Source organism: Jaculus jaculus, chromosome 16, assembly GCF_020740685.1.
Source record: "Jaculus jaculus isolate mJacJac1 chromosome 16, mJacJac1.mat.Y.cur, whole genome shotgun sequence".
NCBI classification, from domain to species: Eukaryota; Metazoa; Chordata; class Mammalia; order Rodentia; family Dipodidae; genus Jaculus; species Jaculus jaculus.
This window is the reverse complement of record NC_059117.1, coordinates 36197986-36222065: the sequence shown is the minus strand read 5'-3', so window position 1 is coordinate 36222065 and position 24080 is coordinate 36197986. Positions and strand designations below refer to the sequence as shown.

Genomic DNA, 24080 nt, shown 5'->3' with positions numbered 1-24080 from the left:
CCTTCCCTTCCGCCCTTTCCCTTTCCCTTTCCTTTCCTTTCCTTTCCTTTCCTCTTTCTTTTTTGGGGGGGCTTTTCGAGGTAGAGTCTCACTCTAGCCCAGGCTGACCAGGAATTCATTCTATAGTCTCAGGGTAGATTCAAACTCAAAGTGCTCATCCTACCTCTGCCTCCCGAGTGCTGGGATCAAAGGCATGTGCTATCATGCCTGGCTTTACCAAGTTATTTTTAAAAAATAATTTATTTATTTGCAAGAACAGAGAATAGGAGCACCAGGGTCTCTAGCCACTGCAAGCAAACTCCAGATGCATGTACCACTTTGTGCATCTGGCTTTACATGGGTATTTGTGAATCGAACCTGGGTCATAGGTTTTGCAAGCAAACACCTTAACTGCTGAGCCATCTCTGTAGCCCCCAAGTTTATTATTTATTTATTTTTTGAGGTAGCATCTTTCTGTAGTCCAGCCTGACCTGAATTAGACTCAGGCTGGCCTTGAACTCATAGTAGTCCTCTTACCTCCACTTCCCAAGTGCTGGAATTAAAGGTGTACACCGCTATGCCTAGCATAACCTAAGTTTAAACACAAAGTTTGTTTTTATGTGCCTTGTACACATGATGTGAAGGTAACTTTAATGAGTATTTAAAAAAATTATTTAAGAAAGAGGCAGAGATTGAGAAAATATGTGTGCCAGGGACTCCAGCCACTGCAAATGAGCTCCAGATGCATGTGCCACCTTGTGCAACTGGCTTTATGTGGGTCCTGGGGAATCAAACCTGTGTCCTTAGGCTTCTCAGGCAAGTGCCTTAACTGCTAAGCCATCTCTCCAGCCCTTAACCAGTGTTTTTAGTGTGCTTTCATTTTGTCTACATCCCCTAACATGAAGTCAGATGTGGGAATTTCCATTAATGGTGTCTTGTTACCAATTTTGGAACACTTGGAGTTTTGGACTACTGACACTCAAGGTATAGTTGTATCTACTTAGCTGTGGTCTTTGGTGATGGTTAAGAGGACAGTCTGGATCCAGCATGCCAGAGGTGGAGTGTGGCTCTGTCACACCTGAGCTGTGTGCATTTGAAGAACTTGAACTACTTCTGCCTTTGTTTTCTAGCTTATAAAATGATGACTGTGAGGGTTATGAGATAAATAAAACAACTTTTTGTTTATATTGCTTATACTTCCTGTCTGCTTTCTTTTTCCAATGAAAATGTAAATATCAAAGACTTTTTGTTTTTGAGGTAGGGTTCCACTCTAGCCCAGGCTGACCTGCAATTCACTATGTCATTTCAGGGTGGCCTTAAATTCATGTTGATCTTCCTACCTCTGCTTCCTAAGAGCTGGGATTAAAGACATGCGTCATCATGCCTGGCTTCAAAAACTTTTTCTTTTCTTTTCTTTCTTTTTTTTTTTTTTTTTTTTTTTTTGGTTTTCTAAGGTAGGGTCTCACTCTAGCTCAGGCTGACCTGGAATTCACTATGTATTCTTAGGGTGGCCTCGAACTCTTGGCGATCCTCCTACCTCTGCCTCCCAAGTGCTGGGATTAAAGGTGTGCGCCATAATGCCCGGCTTTTTTTTTGTTTTGTTTTTTTCGAGGTAGGGTCTCATTCTAGTTCAGGCTGACCTAGAACTCACTATGTAGTCTAAGGGTGGACTTGAACTCAAGGTGATCCTCCTACCTCTGCCTCCTGAGTGCTGGGATTAGAGGCGTGAGCCAGCACACCTGGCAATTTGTTTTTTAATTTTTATGTATTTATTTGAGAGTGACAGAGAAAGAGACAGAGAGAGAGAATGGGCATGTCAGGACCTCCAGCCACTGCAAATGAACTCCAGATGCATGGGCTACCTTGTGCATCTGGCTTATGTGGGTCCTGGAGAATATGAGCCTCGAACTGGGGTCCTTAGGCTTCACAGGCAAGCATGTAACTGCTAAGCCATCTCTCCAGCAAAAGCTTTTGGTAAAAGGTTAGGTTATTTGAGAGAAAGAGAAGGTAGATAGAGAATTAGAATGGTTGCACCAGGGCCTCTAGCCACTGCAAACTCCAGGCATAGGTGCCACCTTGTGCATCTGGCTTAACGTGGGTACTGGGGAATCAAACCTGGGTCCTTGGGCCTAGCAGGCAAGTGCCTTAACCACTGAAACCCAGAATCTAAAATTTGAATGGGAAATTATCATTATGAATGCATGGTGTGTTTCAATTCCAAACAATATGTTTATTTGCCAGGCTGGAGAGATGGCTCAGCTGTTAAGGCATTGCCTGCAAAGCCCAAAGACCCAGGTTTGATTATTTAGTACCCATGTAAAGCCAAGTGCACAAAGTGGTGCTTGTATGTGGAGTTCATTTGTAGCAGCTAGAAGCACTGGTGTGCCCATTATTTCTGTCTGTATCTCTCTGCTTACAATTAAAAAAAAAATGGCCATGGTGGTGCATGCCTTTAATCCCAGCACTCAGGAGGCAGAGGTAGGAGGATTGCTGTGATTTTGAGGCCACCCTGTGACCACATAGTGAATTCCATGTCAGCCTGGGTTAAAGTGAGACTACCTGGGCTGGGGAAAGAAAAGTAAAATGTAAAATGTACATTTTTCCGCTATGACCTGAGAACAATGATCAGTCCAATAAGGATGAACTCCAGTGGTCAGAGGGTAGTCTCTGTACTATTTATGATCAAAGGAGATCAGGGCTACACTGGATAAAGCTGATTACAGACAAGAACAAGTCACATACAAGGTGAACCTAGAATACTATTCCAGAAAGCCCCAAGTTGATACCCAATACTAAAAAAAAAAAAAAAAAGCAAAATAGCAAAAACTAAAGTTCAAAGATGCAGGTCCCAACAGGAAGAGACCATGTGACTGGCCAGAGATGGAGCAAATTGAGCATGATAAAGAATTAATATGGGCTGGAGGGATGGCTTAGCAGTTAAGGCATTTGCCTGCAAAGCCAAAGGACCCAGGTTCGATTCCCCAGGACCCACGTTAGCCAGATGCACAAGGGGGTGCATGCATCTGCAGTTTGTTTGCAGTGGCTGGAGGCCCTGGCATGCCCATTCTCTCGCTTGCTCGTTCCCTCTCTCTCTCTTCCTTTCTGTCAAATATTAAAAAAAGAATTAATGTGATGGATTAATGCACAAGATATTTATCTTTATCATATTATCAAAATATTTATGTTTTGGGTCTGGGAAGGTGGCTTGCTTTCAAAGTCTGCTGGCCTGGGTTTAATTCTGTAAGCCTTACACAAAAAGTGATAGAAGCGTCTGGTGTTTGTTTGCTTCACCCACAAACACACATAAAAATTATATTTTATTATCAAAGTACTTTTATAATGATACCGAATAAAACCCAAACATCTGAACATCTTTGGAGACTGGTATGTCAAGCAGCTCATTCTGGAAACTAAAACAATACTATATTTGAACTCTAAAGCAGCGGCTGAAATTAACAGCTTGCTTGAAGCTGGTTTGCATTGGAGGTGGTTTCAGGAAGCAGAAGTGAGTGACCCAAGACAGCAATGCTGAATTAGGAAGAAGCGGTTGTAGGGAGGGACACTTTGCTGAATTTTTTTGGAAGGAAATGGGATCCCAGAGAAACTTATAGATGCCTCCAAGATGTACCCATCTGAAAGATGGACCGCTATCTGTCCTGTCTACTGTTACTGCCACCCTTCTCCCCCACACAATTTTAGATTATTATTTTTCCTTTGCCTTCTGGTGCTGAGGTTTGAACTATGTGCATGCTAGGCAAAAACTCTACCACTGAGCTATAATCCTAGAAGATCGCAGATTATTCTTGTGTTTCATTAATATTTGTGAACTTCTTTGGGTTTTTGATAAAGCCCCGAGGGTTTTAAATTTCATATATACATGAAGGAAGGGAGAGGAGAAAGAGAAAATGAATATGAGCACACCAGGCCTTCTTGCAAACAAATTCTAGATGCATGTGCCATTTTGTGCATCTTATTTTATGTGGGTACTGGAGAATCAAACCTGGGTAGTCAGGCTTTGCAAGGAGGTGCCTTTAACCCTCTGAGCCCTCTCTCCAGCTCAGCCCAGCGCTGAGGTGTAAGAAAAGGGTGTATGAATGTGTGTTCTTACTGCTGGAAGGAAGTAGGGCAGCTTCAGTGGGAGTGAGGCTGTCCATCACAGCTGTGGGTGAAGCTGTGAGAGGATGTGATTCAAAGCACAAAGTCATCTGACTTCTCCTTTTACTGCACTTGCTAAGCTTCGTGTTTTGTGAGGGAGGGTCTTAATTAGTAGGCTTCCAACTTGAACTCATCCTACCATCATTCTCTAAGTAGCTGGGGTGAAGGTGTGCAGCACCATGCCTTGATGATGATTTTATTTTATTTTTTGAGATAGAGTCTTACTGTAGCTCAGGTTGACCTGGAATTCATTATGTACTCTCAGGGTGGCCTTGAATTCTCAGTGATCCTCCTACTTCTGCCTCTTGAGGGCTGGGATTTAACACATGCGCCACTGTGCCCAGCTGTTTTTTTTTTTTTTTTTTTTTGGTGGGGGGGTTACTTTTCAGTTTTTGGAGGCATGGGTGCAGTCTATTTCTGAGAGAGTGTCATGGTTCAGGAGCTTGAGGCAGCTGGTCCCATTGCGTTTGCAGTCAGAAAGCAGCTGAGAGCAGTGAATGCTAGGACCCAGCTAGCTTTCTCCATTTTATCCAGTCCATGACCCCAGCCCATGGAATGGTGCTGCCCAGAGTTAGGAAGGGTCTTTCCACCTCAGTTAACCTAATCTGGAAACTTCTTCACAGACATGCCCAGAGATTTGTCTCCTAAATGATTCTAGATCCAATCAAGTAACCCACATAAGGCCAGATGCACAAAGCAGCACATGTGTCTGGGCCAAGAGGCCCTGGCTTACCCATTCTTTCTCCTTCTCTCTGTCTGCAAATAGATAATTAAGAAAAGGAAAAAAACACCTTTTTTTTTTTTTTTTTTTTTTTTCAAGATAGGGTCTTACTCTAGCTCAGGCTGACCTGGAATTCACTCTGTAGTCTCAAGGTGGCCTTGAACTCATTCAGCTCCTCCTCTCTGCCTCCTGAGTGCTGGGATTAAAGGCGTATGCCACCATGCCCCAATTTTTTTTTTTTAAAGAAAAACTCTTAAATGGCATATGATCAATTTATAAGTAGATTGTGTTGTATAGTTCTGTGTGTGGCATGCACACACATGTGAAGACCATAGTATGGGTGTCCTCTATTGTTCTTTCACTTAGTTCCCTGAGACAGTGTCTTACTGAAGCCTCTCCCCCCCCCCCCACTGTGTTTTGGTGGTTGTTAGACTGTGAATCTGTGCGATCCTGTTTCTGTTCCTGTCTGCGCTAGGATTTAAATGTGTACGCCAGCATACTTGGTTTTTAAAATTTTTATTTTTATTTATTTATGGGAAAGAGAGAGCGCGATAGATCTTGAGAGAGATTGGGAATGGGAGTGCCAGGGCCTCTAGCCACTGCAAATGAATTCCAGACACATTTCACCACTATGTGCACCTGGTTTATGGAAGTTTGGGGGAATTGAACCTGGGTTCTTAGGCTTCTCAGGCAAGTGCCTTAACTGCTAAGCAAGCTGTCCAACCTTGCTTTATCTTTTTAAATGTGAGAATTTAAATAAATCAAGATTTTTCTGGTTTTCATGCCAGTAATGTCTAAATGGTAGATCTTTGAGTCTTATGTCATTTTCTTTTTTTCTTCTTGTTTTGGACTTTTTATTTATTATTAATTTAAAAATTTTTTTTCCCCCTGTTAATGTAGGGTCTCACTTGTAGTGTCAAGCTGGCCTTGAACTCATGGCACTTCTCCTACCTCTGCCTCCCAAAAGCTGGATTAAATGCATACTCCCCACGCCTGCCATGGATTTTTTAAAAATTTTTTATTAGCATTTTCCATGATTATAAAAAATATCCCATGGTAATTCCCCCCCCCCCCACTTTCCCCTTTGAAATTCCATTCTCCATCATATGGAATTTTTCTTTTCTTTTTTTGTTTTTCAAGGTAGATTCTCACTCTATTCCAGGCTGACCTGGAATTCACTATGTTGTCTCAGGGTGGCCTCGAACTCATGGAGGTCCTCCTACCTCTGCCTCCCGAGTGTTGGGATTAAAGGCGTGTGCCACCACTCCCGGCTCCGGCTGAGTTTTTATTTTTTATCTGTGTTTTAAAACAGGGTATCTCGGGCTGGAGAGATGGCTTAGCGGTTAAACGCTTGCCTGTGAAGCCTAAGGACCCCGGTTCGAGGCTCGGTTCCCCAGGTCCCATGTTAGCCAGATGCACAAGGGGGTGCACGCATCTGGAGTTCGTTTGCAGAGGCTGGAGGCCCTGGCGCGCCCATTCTCTCTCTCTCCCTCTATCTGTCTTTGTCTCTGTGTCTGTTGCTTTCAAATAAATAAATAAAAAATTTAAAAAATAAAACGGTATCTCTGTGTAGCTCAGGCTTGACTGAAACTTGCTCTCTAACCCAGGCTGGTCTGAAATTTGCCATCCCTCCTGCCTCTCCCTCTTCTGGTTGATATTATAAAGCTTGCATCAATGCATTGCATTTCTCTTTTCCTTCTGTGTATTATAACATATTTAAAACTTATTTGCGTGCATGCCAGGGCCTCTTGCTGGTGCAAATAAACACCAGACTTGTTTGTAGCCTACATATGTGGTTTGGGAATTGAATCTGGCCGAGCAGGCTTTGCAAGCAAGCACCTTTTGCTGTGGTGCCATCTTCCCAGAAGCATCATAGCAGATTTAACTCAGTTAGGGAGTGTGTAGTTAGTGTGTGTGTGTGTGTGTGAGAGAGAGAGAGAGAGAGAGAGAGAGGGAGTGTGTGTGTGTGTGTGTGTGTGTGTGTGTGTGTTTAGGAAGTGAAACTTTTTTTTTTTTTTTCAAGGCAGGGTCTCATTGTAGCTTGGGTTGACATGGAATTCACTCTATTCTCATGGTGGCTTTGAACTCACGGCAATCCTCTAACCTTATCCTCCTAAGTGCTGGGATTAATGGTGTGTGCCACCACACCTGGCCTGTGAAACAATTGTTTTTTGCTGATAGTTGAACTGAACTGGTCCAGATAGAGAGGGGAGAATGGACAGATAGATAGGCAGGCAGTTTGTGAAAGTATAATAATTCTCTTCAACTTTTAAAAAATTATTTATTTGTGAGGAGAGAGGTGTGAGGAAGGGGGAAGGGAAGGAGTGCCAGAGCCTTTTGTCACTGCAAACAAATTCCAGATTCGTGCACAACTTGTGCGTCTGGTTTGACACGGCTATTGGGGAATTGAACCCTGGGCTGGTAGGCTTTGTGAGCAAGTGCTTTTAACCACTGATCATCTCTCCAGCCTTGAAACTATAATAATTTAATAGTCATTATAAGAGAAACAGTAGAACCATCAATATTTTCTTGTCTTTTAAATAATAGAATTGACTTTAACGTAAATTTTTTTTTTTTTTTTTTTTTTTTTTTTTTTTTTTTTTTTGAGGTAGTGTCTCACTCTAGCACAGGCTGACCTGGAAGTCACTATGTAGTCTCAGGGTGGCCTTGAATTTATAGCAATCCTCTACCTCTGCTTCCTGAGTGCTGGGATTTAGGGCATGCACCTCCATGCCTGGCTTGGAATGCAATTTATTGTTATTATTTTTTTGAGGTAGGGTCTCACTCTAACCCAGACTAACCTGGAATTCACTAAATAGTCTCAGGGTGACCTCGAATTTATGGTGATCCTCCAACCTCTGCTTCCCAAGTGCTGGGATTAAAGGTGTGCGTCACCACCTCCCCACTCCTCCTGTTGGAATATAATTTCTGAAAGATTAGGTGGTGATAGCCTGAGAACCAGTAGATAGTGTTAGTTATGTATAGCCAACTTGATAAACACATGTGAGTTTATATGCATTCCTCAAGTCCTGTGTGTTGCGGAAGTTTATGTTTCTGTGCTAAGTGTAGTTTACACCTTGGATTGCTTACTTTCATGTTGAACTGTTTGACTTTTTTCAACCTTTTAAATTTGAGGCAGGGTCTCGCTCTAGCCCAGGCTGACCTGGAACTCACTCTGTAGTCCCAGGCTTGCCTCACACTCATGGTGATTCTCCTACCTGGGGTCAAAGGGCTGCGCCACCATGCCCCTCTGACTCTGCATTGGTACAAGTGTGCAGCACGGGGTGGGAGCTGGGGGCAGAACTGCTAGATTAATTGCTGGGTAAGTAGCTAAGAACCATTCATAAAGTCAAGATGCTGGTGTGTGAAAACAAATGTTATGTTTGCCTAAAATGAAATTGAGGAAATCAGATGATGGAAATCAAACAGCCATTTAAAGAAAATACTTATTCTAGAGTAACTTTCAGTAATCAAATGAGTGTGTACATCTTGATGAAAAATAGAAAGTCCTTGGGAAACATGGCTGGTGGATTTCTTATAGTATACAAAAGATAATATCTACTGAAAGAATTTATGGAAGCACTGTGAATATGTTGTTATAGTATGACTATTACAGTGAATGTATATAAAATGTATGTATGCTTATGTGTGGACTTTTGGGAAAATTTCATGGTAATACTCTGCAAAATGAGTCCAATAGGGTGGATATTCAGTTTCTTAACCCTGCTCCCAGGCCTTATTGTATCAGATTCTTGATTAAGATAAGTTCATATTTACATATGTGTAGCAAAGAATTCTCATCCCCTTAGTTACTCATGATAAATATTTATAGTGTAAGTTAGCTGAAGCAATAGGTAGCAGTTCTAAGATCTATATTTTAGATAGCTTTCTCTTTTCCCCCAAGGTAGGGTTTCACTTTAGTCCACGCTGACCTGGAACTCACTGTATGTTTTACTTTTGTTTTTTTTTTGAGGTAGGGTCTCACTCTAGCTGAGGCTGACCTGGAATTCACTATGTAATCTCAGGGTGGCCTTGAACTCAAGGCGATCCTCCTACCTCTGCCTCCCGAGTGCTGGGATTAAAGGCATGCTCCACTGTGCCTGGCTTTTTTTTTTTCCCAAGGCACAGTCTTTCTGTATCCCAGGCTGACCTGGAATTCACTATGCAGTCTCAGGGTGGCCTGGAACTCATGGTGTTCCTCCTGCTTCTGCCTGGCTAAAGTGGGTCCTGGGATTCTTTGACTTTATAGGCAAGTGCCTTCCTTACTCACTAAGCCATCTCTCCAGCCAAGCCGTCTTTTTATGTTATTATCTTAAGTTATTCTTTTTAAAAAATTGATTTTTTTAATAAAAAGGTTGCTAAAATGCTTTTAAAAGGAGGGGCCACTGGAGAGATGGCTTAATGACTATGGTGCTTGCCTATGAAGCTTAAGGACCCAGGTTTGATTCCCCAGGACCGTAAGTCAAATACACAAGGTGGCAAATGCGTCTGGAGTTCATTTGCAATCATTGGAGGCCCTGGCTCACCCATTCTCTCCCTCCCTACCCCCCTTCTCTCTCTGCCTCTCACTTTAATATAAATAAATAAGTAAAATAGAATATTAAAAAACAGGTTGCACTCATAGACCTCTGGTCCCCACCCCAGTTCTGCTGAGAGTCTTCATTGGTTGTGGTGGTGTGATTCGGGTGTCCCCCATAAACTTAGGTATTCTAAATGCTAGGTTCCCAGCTGATGGAGATTTGGGAATTAATGCCTCCTGGAGGCAGTCTGTTATTGGGAGTGGGCTTATGGGTAATACAACTAGTTTCCTCTGGCCATTGTTTGCTACACTCTACTGCTGCTGTTGTCTACCTGATGTTGGCTAGGAGGTGATGTCCACCCTTGGCTCATGCCATTGTTGTCCCCTGCCATCATAGAGCTTCCCCTTGAGTCTATAAGCCAAAATAAACCCCTTTCCCCCATAAGCTGCTGTTTGGTGTTTTCTGCCAGCAACGTGAACCTGACTGTAACAGTGGGGTTACTGGTAGTCATTGGGGGGCCCAAGAGGCCTCAGCCAGTCTCTGTAGGGACGGGGGAAACATGGTATCTCAGCCTATTCCCATCACCCTGAGGCTCTTACAGTCTTTCTACCCCCTCTTCTGTGATACTCCCTGAACCTTGGCAGGCTAGATAGAGATCTGATTTAATGTTGCTGGACTCTGGATCTCTGTTTTTATGAGGTTTGAGTGACCACAGTGTCTGCCACCATTTCCCTAGGACTGGTTTTCCTGTTAGTCTTGAGAGCATTATTCGTGTCAATACTTAGTCCTGGGCCCTGGCAGATGAGGTATTGATGAACTTTTTCCTGGTAGGACAGTGCTTTCTCTTTTTCTTCTTCCAAGGTCAGGTCTCACTGTAGCTCAGGCTGACTTGGATTTCACTATGTATTATTCTCAGGTGTCCTTGAACTCATGGTGATCCTCCTACCTCTGCCTCCTGAGTGCTGTGATTAAAGGCGTGCCCCACCATGCCCAGCTTTCTCTCTTTTGCTGATCATTGACTTGTTGTGAAGTAGTCCTTCCTCCCTTCCTTCCCTGTTGTCCCCCTTTCCTATCTTCATTCTAATGCCATGTCCCTATTGTTACTTATTACGGTTTACAGTTAACTAACTGCACCAGAATAGGAACTGCATATGAGAGGTCATGCAGTGTTTGGCTTTCTGAGCCTGTATGACCTCACTCAGTGGGATTTTTTTCCAAGTCCCCCCTTTTCCATGCAAGTTTGATTTTTCATTTTTCTTTACTGCTGAGTAGAATTCCATTGGGCATATTACCACATCTTCATTAACCATTCATTTGCTGGTGGGCAGATGGGCTGCTTCCAGTTCCTGGGCTGAGGCTGTACGTACATGCAGGGTTCCTTTTTTTCTAAAACATTCTATTTATTTATTTACTTGACAGAGAAAGAGGGAGGGGGGAGATAGAGAGAGATGGGCGTGCCAGGGCCTCCAGCCACTGCAAACGAACTCCAGATGCGTGCGCCCCCTTGTGCATCTGGCTAATGTGGGTCCTGGGGTATCTAACCTGGGTCCTTTGGTTTTGCAGGCACACGCCTTAACTGCTAAGCCATCTCTCCATCCCAGGGTTCCATTTTTTGTTTTGTTTCTAGATTGGGTCTCACTGTAGCCCAAGCTGCCCTTGAACTCACAGTGATCCTCCTACCTCTGGATCCCCAAGTGCTGGGATTAAAGGTGTGCACCACTATACCTGGCTTCTGCCTCCCTTCTTGAACTAGCATTACAGAAGCATGCCATAGCTTCCACCTTTAATGCTGGCTATGGGGATCCAAATTCAGGCTCACTGAACCATCTCCCCAGTCTAACATATTTATTCTTGAACAAATGCCAAAGTAGCATAGTAGCATTTCATTTGTTAGTTCTTACTAGATGGAGTTTGGGCTTTAAAAAAAAATTTTTTTTTTGAGACTAGGTCTCATAAGTAGTACTCACTATGTAGACAAGGATGACGTTGAATTTCTGTTCTTCCAGCCTCACCATGAAGTTTTGGGATTACAGGTGAGCCCTCTCATACCCATTTTATATGGTACTGGGATTACAGTTCAGGGTTTCATGTATGCTAGGCAAGTACTCCACCAGCTGAGCTACATTGTCAGCCCTAGATTTTTTTTTTCCCTCTTAAATTGATACTTTTTTTTTGGTTTTGGTTTTTTGAGGTAGGGTTTCACTGTAGCTCAGGCTGACCTGGAATTCACTCTTTGGTCTCTGGGTGGCCTCAAACTTGTGGCGATCCTCCTACCTCTGCCTCTTGAGTGCTGGGTTTAAAGGCATATGTCACAATGCCCAACTTTAAATTGATAATCTTTTTCTTTTTCTTTGAGGAAGGGTCTCGATCTAGCTCAGGCTAATCTGGAATTCACTATGTAGTCTGAGGTTGGCCTTGAACTCATGGCAACCCTCTTACCTCTGCCTCCCAAGTGCTGGGATTAAAGACATGTGCCACCATGCCCAGCTAAATTGATACTCTTAATCATTTCTTTGACATACCCTGCTGTTTCATTTTATTGAGTTGTATCATGAAAACAACATAGGTGGCCAAATGTGGTGGCTCATACCTATAATTGCAGCACTCAGGAGGCTGAAGCAGGCTGATTGTCATGAGTTCAAGGCCAGCCTAGTCTATTTCATAAGTCCAGGACAGCTCAGGCTACAGAGTAAGACCCTATCTCAAAAAAAAAAAAAAAAAAAAAAAATTAAGCCCGGTGTGGTGGTGCACACCTTTAATCCCAGTACTCGGAAGGCAGAGATGAGAGGATCGCTGTGAGTTTGAGGCCAGCCTGAGACCACATAGTGAATTCCAGGTCAGCCTGAACTAGAGAGAGACCCTACCTCAAACAAAACAACAAAACATGTGCACCTCCTTCTCCTTGCTTCATTTTGATTACAAGCAGAGTTTACCTAGTTTGGCTCGTATGTTTACTCGGGCATCTCTAGGACGGGCAGTAGCCATGGCATTTACTCTGTTGTTTTAGGAAAGGGGAGAGTCAGAGTCATCTGTGAGCAGTCCAAACTGCTATTTTGCTGTTGGCTTCAAAGTAGCGGGTGTTGGGAAAGGGAAGCTCACTGTAGTTCTAATTGGGATATGTTAAATCTTATTGGAGGGCTGGAGAGATGGCTTAGCAGTTAAGGTGCTTACTTGCCTGCGGAACCTAAGGTCCCAGGTTTGATTCCTCAGTATCCGTGTAAGTCAGATGCACAAAGTGGTGCATGCATCTGCCTATTCTCTCTCTCTTTCAAATAAATAAAATTTACAAAAAGATTCACTGTAACTTAATGTAGCATGAAACTACCTAATTTGATCTCAAAATTATATGTGCTCGGGCTGAAGACATGGCTCAGTGGTTAAAGGCACTTGCTTGCAAAGACTGACAGCCGGGGCTCAGACCTCTAGTACCCACATAAAGCCAGATGCACAACGTGGCATGGAGTTTGTCTGCAGCAGCAAGAGGCCCCAGCATGCCCATATTCTCTCTCTCTGCTTGCAAATAGGTAATAAATTATTAAAAATAATTACAGGCACTATAATTTTGTGGCTCATTGACAGCATTCACAATTAGAGAAAATGTTGAATTTTAGTCAGGAGATAGTGAAAATAACTGTGATTCGCCCCTCCTTCCCCCAGTTGCAAATCTCCTGAATTCTATTCATGAACCCCTTGGCTGTGATTTCAGAGTACAAACATCTGGATTAAGGTTTTGTTTGTGTCCTGGCTTAATATGAGGAAAGAGGGTTTGAACTCTGAATATGGTTATTGGATAAAATGTCTTTCACATGTTTTATGTGCTAATTCTAGTGGCTTTTAAAAGATGTCATAACAATCTAGTGATACATACACATCTTGTAATTAGCTATTTTTGTTTATTTTTTATTTATTTATTTGAGAGCAACAGACAGAGAGGAAGAGGCAGACAGAGAGAGAGAGAATGGGCACGCCAGGGCTTTTAGCCACTGCAAACGAACTCCAGACGTATGTGCCCCCTTGTGCACCTGGCTAATGTGGATCCTGGGGAATCCGAGCCTCGAACCAAGGTTCTTAAGCTTCATAGGCAAGCACTTAACCGCTAAGCCATCTCTCCAGCCCTAATTAGCTTTTTTTTTACAGTTTTCTTTTTTCTTCTTGGGCTACCTTTCCTCAATACATGCTGGTGTACAGTTAATAGAAATACAAATAATTAGTTAATAATTAATTAAATATAAAGTAAGTATTTTGAGTAGTTTCTAAGTTTTCCTATTGGGTAATTAGTGGGTTTTACTTTTGTATATTTTGTTCCTTAAAACATTTTAATTCTTCTGCAGGATTCGGAAACTTCAGATACGAAATATCCCACCTCACTTACAATGGGAGGTAAGAAATTCTGTTTCATGCTAAGATCAAACCTATTGCTGTTATTTTTCCCAAATCTTTCCTCAACTCTTTATACACAAATTCCTTCTCTCTCGTGGTTTTTCTTTGTGGGTGTATGATATCTCTTAAAATATATTTTTAAAAAATCTATATATGCACACATTTATTTGAGAGAAAGGGGGACAGAGAGAATGAGAATTAGGCACACCAGGGCCTCCTGACATTGCAAATAAACTCCAGATGCTTGTGCCCCTTTGTGTATCTGGCTTTATGTGAATACTAGGGAATTTAACTCAGGCTGGCAGGCTTTGCAGGTAAGCACCTTAACTGTTGAGCCATCTCTCCAGCCCTGATAACTCTATTGACAAGTTACTCTTTTTGAAATATTTTTTTAAAAATTGAGAATTGTTGAGTTTTTTTTGTTTTCCTCTTCAGTTCATTGGGACAGAATCTTATTGACCTGAGTCATTCTAGTGAGCTTGCCTAAGAGTGCCTTTCTGTCTTTGGCAAAACTTTTAGAAGACACAGACCTGCTACTTATGCTTCATTTACAAATTTTCTTTTTGCTCAGATGGTAGCCCTGTAATGATTGTATAGAAACACAAACGAGGAGCACAGTTGAATAGCAATTTTCTTTAAAAAAAAATTTTTTTTTTTAAATTTGAGAGCCACAGGCAGAGAGAGAAAGAGGCAGATATAGAGAGAGACAGAATGGGCTTGCCAGGGCCTCCAACCACTGCAAACGAACTCCAGACGTGTGTGCCCCTTGTGCATCTGACTAATGTGGGTCCTGGGGAACCGAGCCTCGAACCGGGGTCCTTAGGCTTCACAGGCAAGTGCTTAACTGCTAAGCCGTCTCTCCAGCCCAGAATAGCAATTTTCATAGCACATTAATGATGTGTGATGGTGGGCATCCAAGACACCTGTAGTTGGAGAGATCAAAGAAAACGACTCTTTCAGACCAAGAACTCTGAAAATTCTTTTTTTTTAAAAAATTTTATTTTATTTTATTTTTAATTTTTATTAACATTTTCCATGATTATAAAATATATCCCATGGTGATTCCCTCTGAAAATTCTTAAAACCTACCTGGAGAAGTGATAAGGGAAACTGCTTGGCTTTGTGTATGTATAATATAAAAACAAAGAATAACTAGCTTTTTGTGTAGGCACGCATGTTAACCACTAAGCTTTTTGTGTTTCAGATTAGTTGTTTAAATTGTGTGAATTTGATGAATCACTAAACCAAGCCCTTACCTAAACGCAAAGTATGATTAAAAGGTTTCTTTATTCATGAGTTGAGGGAAATTGGTGTGAATTTTCACTTCTAAAGTTTCAGTGCTACCCTCTTAGCAATATTACTGCATATATCTTTCAAGGAGGGTTGGTTCTTTGGTATATATATTTTATTCTCTCTCCCTCTCTCTCTCTCTCTCTCTCTCTTATGTATAGAAGAGAGAGGGAGGGAGAAAGGGAAGGAGAGAGAGTGGGTGCACCAGGGCCTTCAGCTGCTACAAATGAACTTCAGACGTGTGTGCCCCCCTTGTGTACATGTGCGACATTGTGTGGTTGCGTCACTGTGCATCTGGCTTATGTAGGACCTGGAGATTTGAACATGGGTTCTTCGGCTTCTTGGGCAAGCACCTTAACCACTAAGCCATCTCTCCAGCCCCTAAATATTTTTTGTTATATGATGAAAAATACTTTATTGATGGAAACAGTGGCTTAACTCCATACATTTTCTTGTTTGGGAAATATTTTTTTAGGGAGTTCAGTAGATTGGGGAATGGCCTTCAAATTAAGAGTTGTATAAAGATTATAAATTTGAGTCCCTACTTTAAGATGGGTCGTATTACATATGATATTTTGTGCAGGAATTATATCCACATAATACAACTTTCAATGAACTAGTCAGACATTAACAGCCAAGTGAATGATTCAAGTATTAGCTCTCTGCCATATGCTAGTTACAGAGTTTTCTTAATAGTCCTTCAGATTCAGGTTGTGGTGGCTTCTCAAGCTTTGGTTGGTTGGTTGGTTTTTTTCAAGGTGGGGTCTTAGTCTAGCACAGGCTGACCTGGAACTCTCTTTAGTCCTAGGCTGGCCTTGAACTTTACAGTGATCCTCTTAACCTCTGCCTACCAAATGCTGGGATTAAAGGCATTCAATGTCACACCCAGCTCAAGGTTTTCCTTTTTTTTACTTTTTAAAATTTTATTTTTTATTTTGAGACAGAGAGAGAGAGAAAAAAAGAGGGAGGGCATGGGTCTGGTCCTGCCAGGGCCTTCAGCTGCTGTAAATGAACTCCAGCTGGGTATGCTCCCTTGTGGCGCATATGCAACATTGCACTCTTGTGTCATTGCATCTGGCTATGTGGGACCTGGAGATCTGAACATGAGTTCTTGGGCTTTGTAGGCACGCATGTTAACCACTAAGCCATCTCTCCAATTTTTTTTTTTTTTTTTTTTGGTAAATTTATATTTATTTATGAGAGGGAGAGAGAAAAAGTACAAGTGCACCAGGGCCTCTTATCCAGCTGCAAAAGAAGTCCAGGTATGTGCTCCATGATGTTCGTGTGCATGTGGCTTTGCATAGGTACTAGGGAATTGCACCTGGGTGGTAGGCTTTGCAGACAAAGACTTTTTTTTTTTAATGTTTTTCGAGGTAGGGTCTCACTCTAGCCCAGGCTGACCTGGAATTCACTATGTAATCTCAGGGTGGCCTAGACTTCACAGTGCTCAGGAGGCAGAGGTAAGAGGATTGCTGTGAGTTTGAGACCATCCCGGGACTACAGAGCGAGTTCCAAATCATCCTGAGCTGAAGTGTGACCCCCCACCTTGAAAAAAACAAACAAAAAACACACGAAAAGCAAAATAAACAACAAACCTTTATTTGCTGTCTGTTTTTTTAAACTTTTATAATTCATTTTAATCTCTATATAGTTTTATTTTATTTTTTTAGTCAAGATCTTGCTATGTAGTTGGGCTGGCCTTAAACTTATGATCCTTCTGTCTTAGCCTTCTGAATGCTAGGGTTCATGCATGTGCCATTGCTTCTGGCCCATAGTCTTTTGAGCTATCAACAATTTAGTGACATTACCTCGGTTTTCACTTAAGTAAACAAAAGTAAAATACACAGAAGAGGCTTGGAACTAGACTGCAACTCTGTCATCAACTCTCTGTCAAAGTTTTGATTGACATTTATCAACAGAGATGTTTTGTTTTCTTTTTTTTGGTAGGGGACAGGATATTATTATGTAGCCCAGGTTGGGTCAACCTCACAGCAATTCTCCTGCCTCAGCTTCTTGGGTACTGGGATTGCAGGTATGTGCCATGGATATAGGAATTGAAGTTTCCAGCCAATGTACCAGCATGATATGGGAATTGGGTATCTTTGAAAGGATGGAGCCTTTCTTGGCTTTTGGTTGATCTTTTAACACAGGAGTTACAGTGCTGGACTCTCATGGTCACACAAAACTTCCATGGTGTCAGTGGCCACCAGATTTATTTATTTCCAATGTAGGGTCTCACTCTAGCTCAGGCTAACCTGGAATTCATTCTGTAGTCTCAGGGTGGTCTTGAACTCACTGTGATGCTCCTACCTCTGCCTCCCAAGTGCCAGGATTAAAGGCGTGCACCACTACACCTGACATCACCAGATTCTTGTTTTATGAATTCAAAGAATTGAAATCCATCGATCTGAGATCTGAGGGTATGTTTCTCAGGGGGAAATTCTTACTAGATAGGGATAGAATTTAAGAAGAAGGAATGCAGAGCCCTTACCCAAGAAATGGAAAGACGGGGTCCTGAAAAATGGAAAAGTTCACCTAGAGACCCAGAGTGGGGTTGTTCCTAGGTTCTGCATGCAGGTGGAACTGACCAGCCCAGACTCTTGCCAATTTAGGAGATAGCTTTAAGATTTCTCCTAGGAATCTTAATTATCCTGGAAAGTATAGGGAACTCCTATCTAGGGAAGGACTTAGGTTGAGTTTGAAGAAAAATAGATCTAGGGAACTCTCTTAGGTAGCAAGAAATAAGAAACAGATCCTTCTTTTGACCTCCAGCACGTTAGAGATTGCAAGGGCAGACTCAAAGATATGACTTGTTTTTACTTTTGGGGCTCTATTGCCCCTAAACTCCATCACCACCATGCCTGACTAAAAATTAAATTTATTAGGAGCTTCTTAGGGATAGAATGAGCTGTTAGCTATTTCTTTTGCCTTAAGTCTTGAATGAGCTCCATTTACTGTACCTCTTGGTGAAAGGTCACTTTGTGTATCTTATCTGTGCACAATGGATATGCTAGCTGTCTCTTGCTAAAGCCTTACTGTAGATAGTGATAATTTTGCACTTAGAGCCCAGATTTTCATTGTAATGATAGGCCTAGGCTTTTGAATCCCCTGATTAATCTTAGGATCACAGAGAGTGTAACAACTAGACATTATGTGACTCCAGACTTGATTCAGTAGCACAGCAGTCAAGATATTATTCACAGAAGGATGTTTGGATGGAGTTTATTTCAGTCTGACTTTGAGTTTATAAGAATATGGAAGATGAGCTGGACATGGTGGCACACACCTTTAATCCCAGCACTTGAGAGACAGCGGTGGAAGGATTGCCTTGAGTTCAAGGCCACCCTGAGACTACATAGTGAATTCCAGGTCAGCCTTTGCTAGAGCAAAATCCTACCTCTAAACAACAACAACAACAACAACAGAATATGGAAGATGAGTGACAAAGTAAATGAAGTCATGAAGAAACAGTTAGCCAAATTCATCATATGGGGCATTCCGCAAGATAAATGACACTGTTTTGCTAGACAAGTAGTGGCATGAAAAAGGGAAGGGGACTTATCAAATATGACTTGTGAAGATCAAGCACATGCTGTTAGTGAGTTGTGAACAGTGTAGATAGCCCTTTGAAGCAGTGTGGAGTACCTATAGGAAGTTACAGGATTTAATTTATAGGAAACAGGACAGCCTGGGGGCGGGGATGGGGACTTAGAGTTGCACCCTAGCACTATTGTATTAGAGTTAGTGCTCTAGTCAGGCAGGATCTGAACAGAGATTTATGTATTTATTTATTTATTTATTTATTTATTTATTTGAGAAGGGGGGAGTGTGTGTGTGTGTGTTTTAAGCAGCAATCTCACTGTAGCCCAGACTGGCTCTGGACTTAGTGATCCTCCTACTTCAGATTCCCTAGTGCTAGGACTAAAGGCGTGTACCACCATGTCCAGTTGAACAGGTTTTTAAAATCTTGAGTCTTGGGCTGGGGAAATGGCTGAGTGTAGTGGTTTAATTCATGTGTTCCCCATACACTTGTGTGTTTTGAATACTTGATCCCCAGCTCATAGTAATTTAAGAATTGGATCCTTACTAGAGGAGTGTTTTGTTGGGGGCAGGCTTATGGGTGTTATAGCCAGCTTCTCCTTGCCAGTGTTTGGCACACTCTCCTCCTATTGTTTGCCTGATGTTGGCCAGGAGGTGATGTCCAATTTCTACTTATGCCACATTTTCCCCTGCCAACATGGAGCGTCCCTCAAGTCTGTAAGCCAAAATAAACCCTATCCTCCATAAGCTGCTTTTGGTCAGGTACTTTGTTCCAGAATCAGTAATAAAGTGCTTGCTGAGGACCTGAGTTTAGGTCCCAGAATCCATGTAAAATGCTGTGCTGTGGAGGAGACAGCCGGAGCCCTAAGCTTAATCAGTGAGCTCTGAGGTTAATGAGAGACTCTGTCTCGAAAAGTAAGGTAGAGAACAACTGAAGAGGTTACACAACATCCATCTTAAGCTTCCATATGCATATAACATATATACACATAGGCTCTAGGCTTCATCTCCTCCCTCTCTTCCTCCCTCCCTCTATTGTGTATTCTTGAAGTAGGGTCTCACTCTAGCCCAGGCTGATGGAACTCACTCTGTAGTCCAGGCTGGCCTTGAACTCATGGTGATCCTCCTACCTCAGCCTTCTGAGTGCTAGGATTAAAGGTGTGTACTACCGACCATGGTCCAGTTATATTTCCCACTTTGTGCATCTGGCAATATGTAGGTACTGGGGAATCAAACGTGAGCATCAGGCTTTGCAAACAAGTGCCTTAACCACTAAGCCATTTCTTTAGCCCCATATTCCTCATTTCTAACATGGAGATAATGGTAGTAGCCACTTCATTAGTTTTCTTTGAGCATTAGATAGGGTCATGTGTACTGTGGCCCTTAGAACAGTGCTAAGTACACAGTATATATTTTGTGTTAGAATGACAAGTTTATCCCATAACAGCATTAAATTTTTGTACTTCTCACAGATCCAGCCAGGGTCATAGCTCCTATATAAGGCATTCAGCAGAGGATTTTTTTTAAAAGTATTTTAACTTTTTTGCAAGTAGAGAGAGAGAAGAGAGACAGAGCCATAGAGAGAATGCATGCTATAAACGAACTCCCAACACATACCCCACTTTGTGCATTAGACTTTATATGGGAACTGTGGAATCAAACCTGGGTCATTGGACTTTTCAACCAGCTTATGGGAACAGCTAACAGACTGGGAAGAGCCTGCCTTGTCTCCCTCTGCTCCTGTCCCCAGCCCCCTACCTTTGCACCCCCCCCCCCCAGTCTTCCTCAGTGCCTTCTACTGGCCAAAGCTCCTGGGGACCAGCTGGGAAAGGGAGTGTGATAAAGTCCCCAGTGTCACAACACCAAAAAGTAGATTTGGGATTGAGAGCTGAAGTTCTAACCTAGAAATGAAGCCGCCTGTTCCATTCTGCTGCTCTTGTTTGTCAATAGCCTTATATGCCATTTTCTGTGACATCCCTGGTATCTTCACAGAATCTTGGACCATGACAAACGCTGAGGTCACAGTGCTATGTGGTGTTTTGTAAAACCTCTATCTGAAATGTTAGTTTTATACCACTGATACATCCTTATTCTGTATACCGCCAGGAGATTCAAAGGGGTCTCTGGGTAGCATTATTGCCTATTGTGTGTTTTGGGATGATGATAAAACACTACGGACACTATATTGGCTGAATATTTCACAGTGGAAATGTGTGTCACACATACAGATGTGAGGGAACTAACTTTTTGAAGGACCTGTATCAGGAAGGCTTACTTTTCTTCAAGTATGAAGAATGTGCACAGGGAAAAGAAGACTCTTCTTGCCTGAGTGATGAGCAGATCTGGGGTAACCAGACCTCAAGTGGCTCATCTGCAGGGATGGTCTTGGTGTCTGACAGATCTGGATCCTGACATGCCCAGTGAGGGAAGTGTGTGACAGGGACATGAGCAAGCTCCTCCTTGCGTGAACAGTGTAGCAAGGGGTGTGGTTAAAAACCGAGTAGAATACTTGGAGCACTGTATTTGGACCCTCTTCTTTTCACTGTACCCTTTATCAAGTCAATTCCATTTCTCAAATTTAAAGGTTTTGTTGTGGAAGATAAAATCTCAAGATTTTAGGAACAAACTTCTTTATTTTTTAATTAAAAAAATATTTTATTTTTATTTATATTTGAGAGAGAAAGAAGCAGAGAGAAAGGGAGAGAATGGGCGGGCCAGGGCCTTTAGCTGCTGCAAACAAATGCCAGAAGCATGTGCTAACCTTGTGCATGTGGCTTACATGGGTCCTGGGGAATTGAACCAGGGTTCTTTAGCTTTGCAGGCTACCACCCTAACTGCTAAGCCATCCCACCATCCCAGGAACAAACTTCTTAAAGAGAATTTCCTCTTACTGTTTTACTGTTGCTCTCTGATCAAGAGTCAAAATCTCTGCTAAGTACAGGAGTGATTGAGCCTATGAGACTATGTAAGGTAGTGGTCCTAGAATGAAGTGCTAGCCTGGGTCTGATCTGTGGAAAGCAGTGTTTCCAGAGTTCACCGGGAAAGCAGCCTGCCCTATGGTTAGTCATCACATCATGAGGTTCCATATGCTAATGGGCCGCTGTGTTGCTCATGACTGAAATGACTAAGTGTATTTTCTGAGGCACGGACTTGAATATGTGACCTCAAAGTACTTAATGGGAAATGCATAACTGAATCATAATCTTGCTAGAAAACCTATGTTGTCTTTTAGCTTTCCTCAAAACCTGAATGTGTGATTTTTTTTTTTTTTTCGTGGACATAATTGAGTTGGGACGATGTCTGAGGAAGAAACTGAAGTAATTTCTATAGTAGATCTGATTTTGTTCCAGTTCATTATCTGGTGTGATTAATTGAGGAAATAGAAACTATCTCCTGGGCTGAACAGTGGAGGAAAGAAAGGGATGTGTGTGTGTGTGAGTGTGTGCTTGTGGGGTCTTTTGAGGTAAGGTCTTGCTGTAGCCTAGGCTGGCCTGGAACTCACTATGTAGTCTCAGAGTGCTCTTGAATTCAAAGTGATCTTCTTGCCTCTGCCTCCCAAGTATTGGGATTAGAGGTGTTTGCCACCATGCCCAGCTGACAGTAAGGTTTTTTGTAAGTGAAGCAGTCTCAAGTTGTATCCAGGTCCTGGCATGCCCAGGTCAGTCATTGCTTTTGCCGTGGAAAACAAGCAGCCAGTATACAAAAGAAAAGATGAAGGGTACACGGTGGAAAGTGAATGTAAAATACTGCTTGGTTCCTCTCATGGTGCAGTTATCTAGCAACTACTCTTGTAAAAGTCGTCTTGGTGCTTCTTTATGAGCTTGTGCAAGTTTTAGAATTCCGACATAGGAGTTATAGGAAGTCCTTCAAGGGCCTGTCGGCCGGCCTGCCTGCCTCTGAAGCACCACCAGATAGCTGTGACAGGCCATCTTATTCAGCATCTGGCTTGTTACCTTTGAGTCCAGCTCCTAGAAGCCAACTTTTAGGGAATAATTATTAGGATGCCTTGGTCTCCTTTATGGTTGCCATGAGCTCATTCTTCTGTGTATGATAATCCACTGCACTGGGAAAGCCAGTAGAGACTTGCTTGCTGTGAATTACTTTCAAGTAGGTCACAGTTACTTTCTGGTTAGAAAGGCTGACAATAGAAAGATGCCTGTATTTCGGTTATGTCACAGGACACTATACTAAGTAAGGTGAAAATTTAAGGACATGTTCATTTTTATATGAGATGAGGCAAGTCATCTGTATTAAATTTAGGAGTTTACTTAAGGAGAATGAGTTGGAGACATCAGAAATGTACATGATAGCCAGGTGTGGTGGCACGCATCTTTAATCTCAGCACTCGGGAGGCAGAAGCCACCCTGAGACCTACATAGTGAGTTCCAGGTCAGCCTGGGCTAGAGTAAAGCCCTACCTTGGGGGAAAAATGTACATGATATTGATACCAACTTCTTGGGCTGGTAAAAGCTCAGGGAAGCCTACTGTTTTCTTCCTTGTGGTCTCTGAATAAAGGAAGAAAGATGGAATATAGGAGGCCTTTTGTCTGGGAAGGCCTGGTATGGTTCTGGCAGAAGGTAAATCAGGAATCCTTATTTAGAAGAAAGAACATAGTAATGCCAAATTATCTAGTCTGGGTTGGGAGGAAGCAAAGGGACACCATCCATGTCATCTCAGGAGACCCTGCTGTCAGCCTTGGGTAAATGCACCGAGAAGTGGAAGACTGTCTTGAGGATGGGAGGGGTGTTGGGTTTGAGTTTGGAGTAAGAGACAGGGGTGCAGAATGGGAGGGTGTTGAAACCCTTTGCGGCAGGAGCTGTCATCCTTCAGTCCAAATGCTGATCATGTTTGGCACTGTGGCCAGATGCTGTTTGGTCCATGATAAATGTGAAAGTAGTGCTAAATAAAAACCGATGAGACAGAGCCAGGTGAAGTATGATAGACAATATAAAGCTAATGATCTGAAGCGTGTTAGCATAGTCAAATGGAAGAAAATATGTAGGAACAGTGAAACTGACACTAATGGTGAATAAGCAGAAAGTAATGAGAGCCAATGGTGTAAAACATCACAATTAACCCATATATATAATTTATCTATTTATTTATTACAGACACAGAGAGGGAGATAGAAAGAAAGCAAGAATGGGTATACCAGGGCCTCTAGCCACTGCAAACAAACTCCAGATGCATGCGCTACCACGTGCAACTGTCTTACGTGGGACCTGGAGAATCAGCAAGTGCCTTGACTGCTAAGCCCCTTTTTCTTTTTTGTTGCTTATTTTATTCATTTGAGAGAGAGAAAGGAGAATATGGGTGTGATGGAGCCTTCAGCCACTGCAAACCAACTCTAAATGCATGTACCACCTTGTGCATCTGGCTTATATATGTCCTGGGGAACTGAACCTGGGTCCTTTGACTTTGTAGGCAAGTGCCTTAACTGCTAAGCCATTCCTCCAGCCCTGGAATTTTTTTTTTTTTAATACTCTAGTTCTTCT

The 24080-nt window shown here is 42.4% G+C and overlaps 1 protein-coding gene across 2 annotated transcripts in view; it reads left to right on the top strand.

Annotated features, from left to right (window-relative positions):
* Positions 1 to 24080, top strand: part of Igf2bp3 (insulin like growth factor 2 mRNA binding protein 3) — a 180993-nt gene that overhangs the window by 37728 nt on the left and 119185 nt on the right. For both annotated transcript variants that reach the window (XM_004652816.3, XM_045135802.1), the window contains one exon: positions 13707 to 13755. In XM_004652816.3, coding sequence (XP_004652873.1) covers positions 13707 to 13755 — 49 coding nt within the window. The remainder of the gene's footprint in view (positions 1 to 13706; positions 13756 to 24080) is intronic.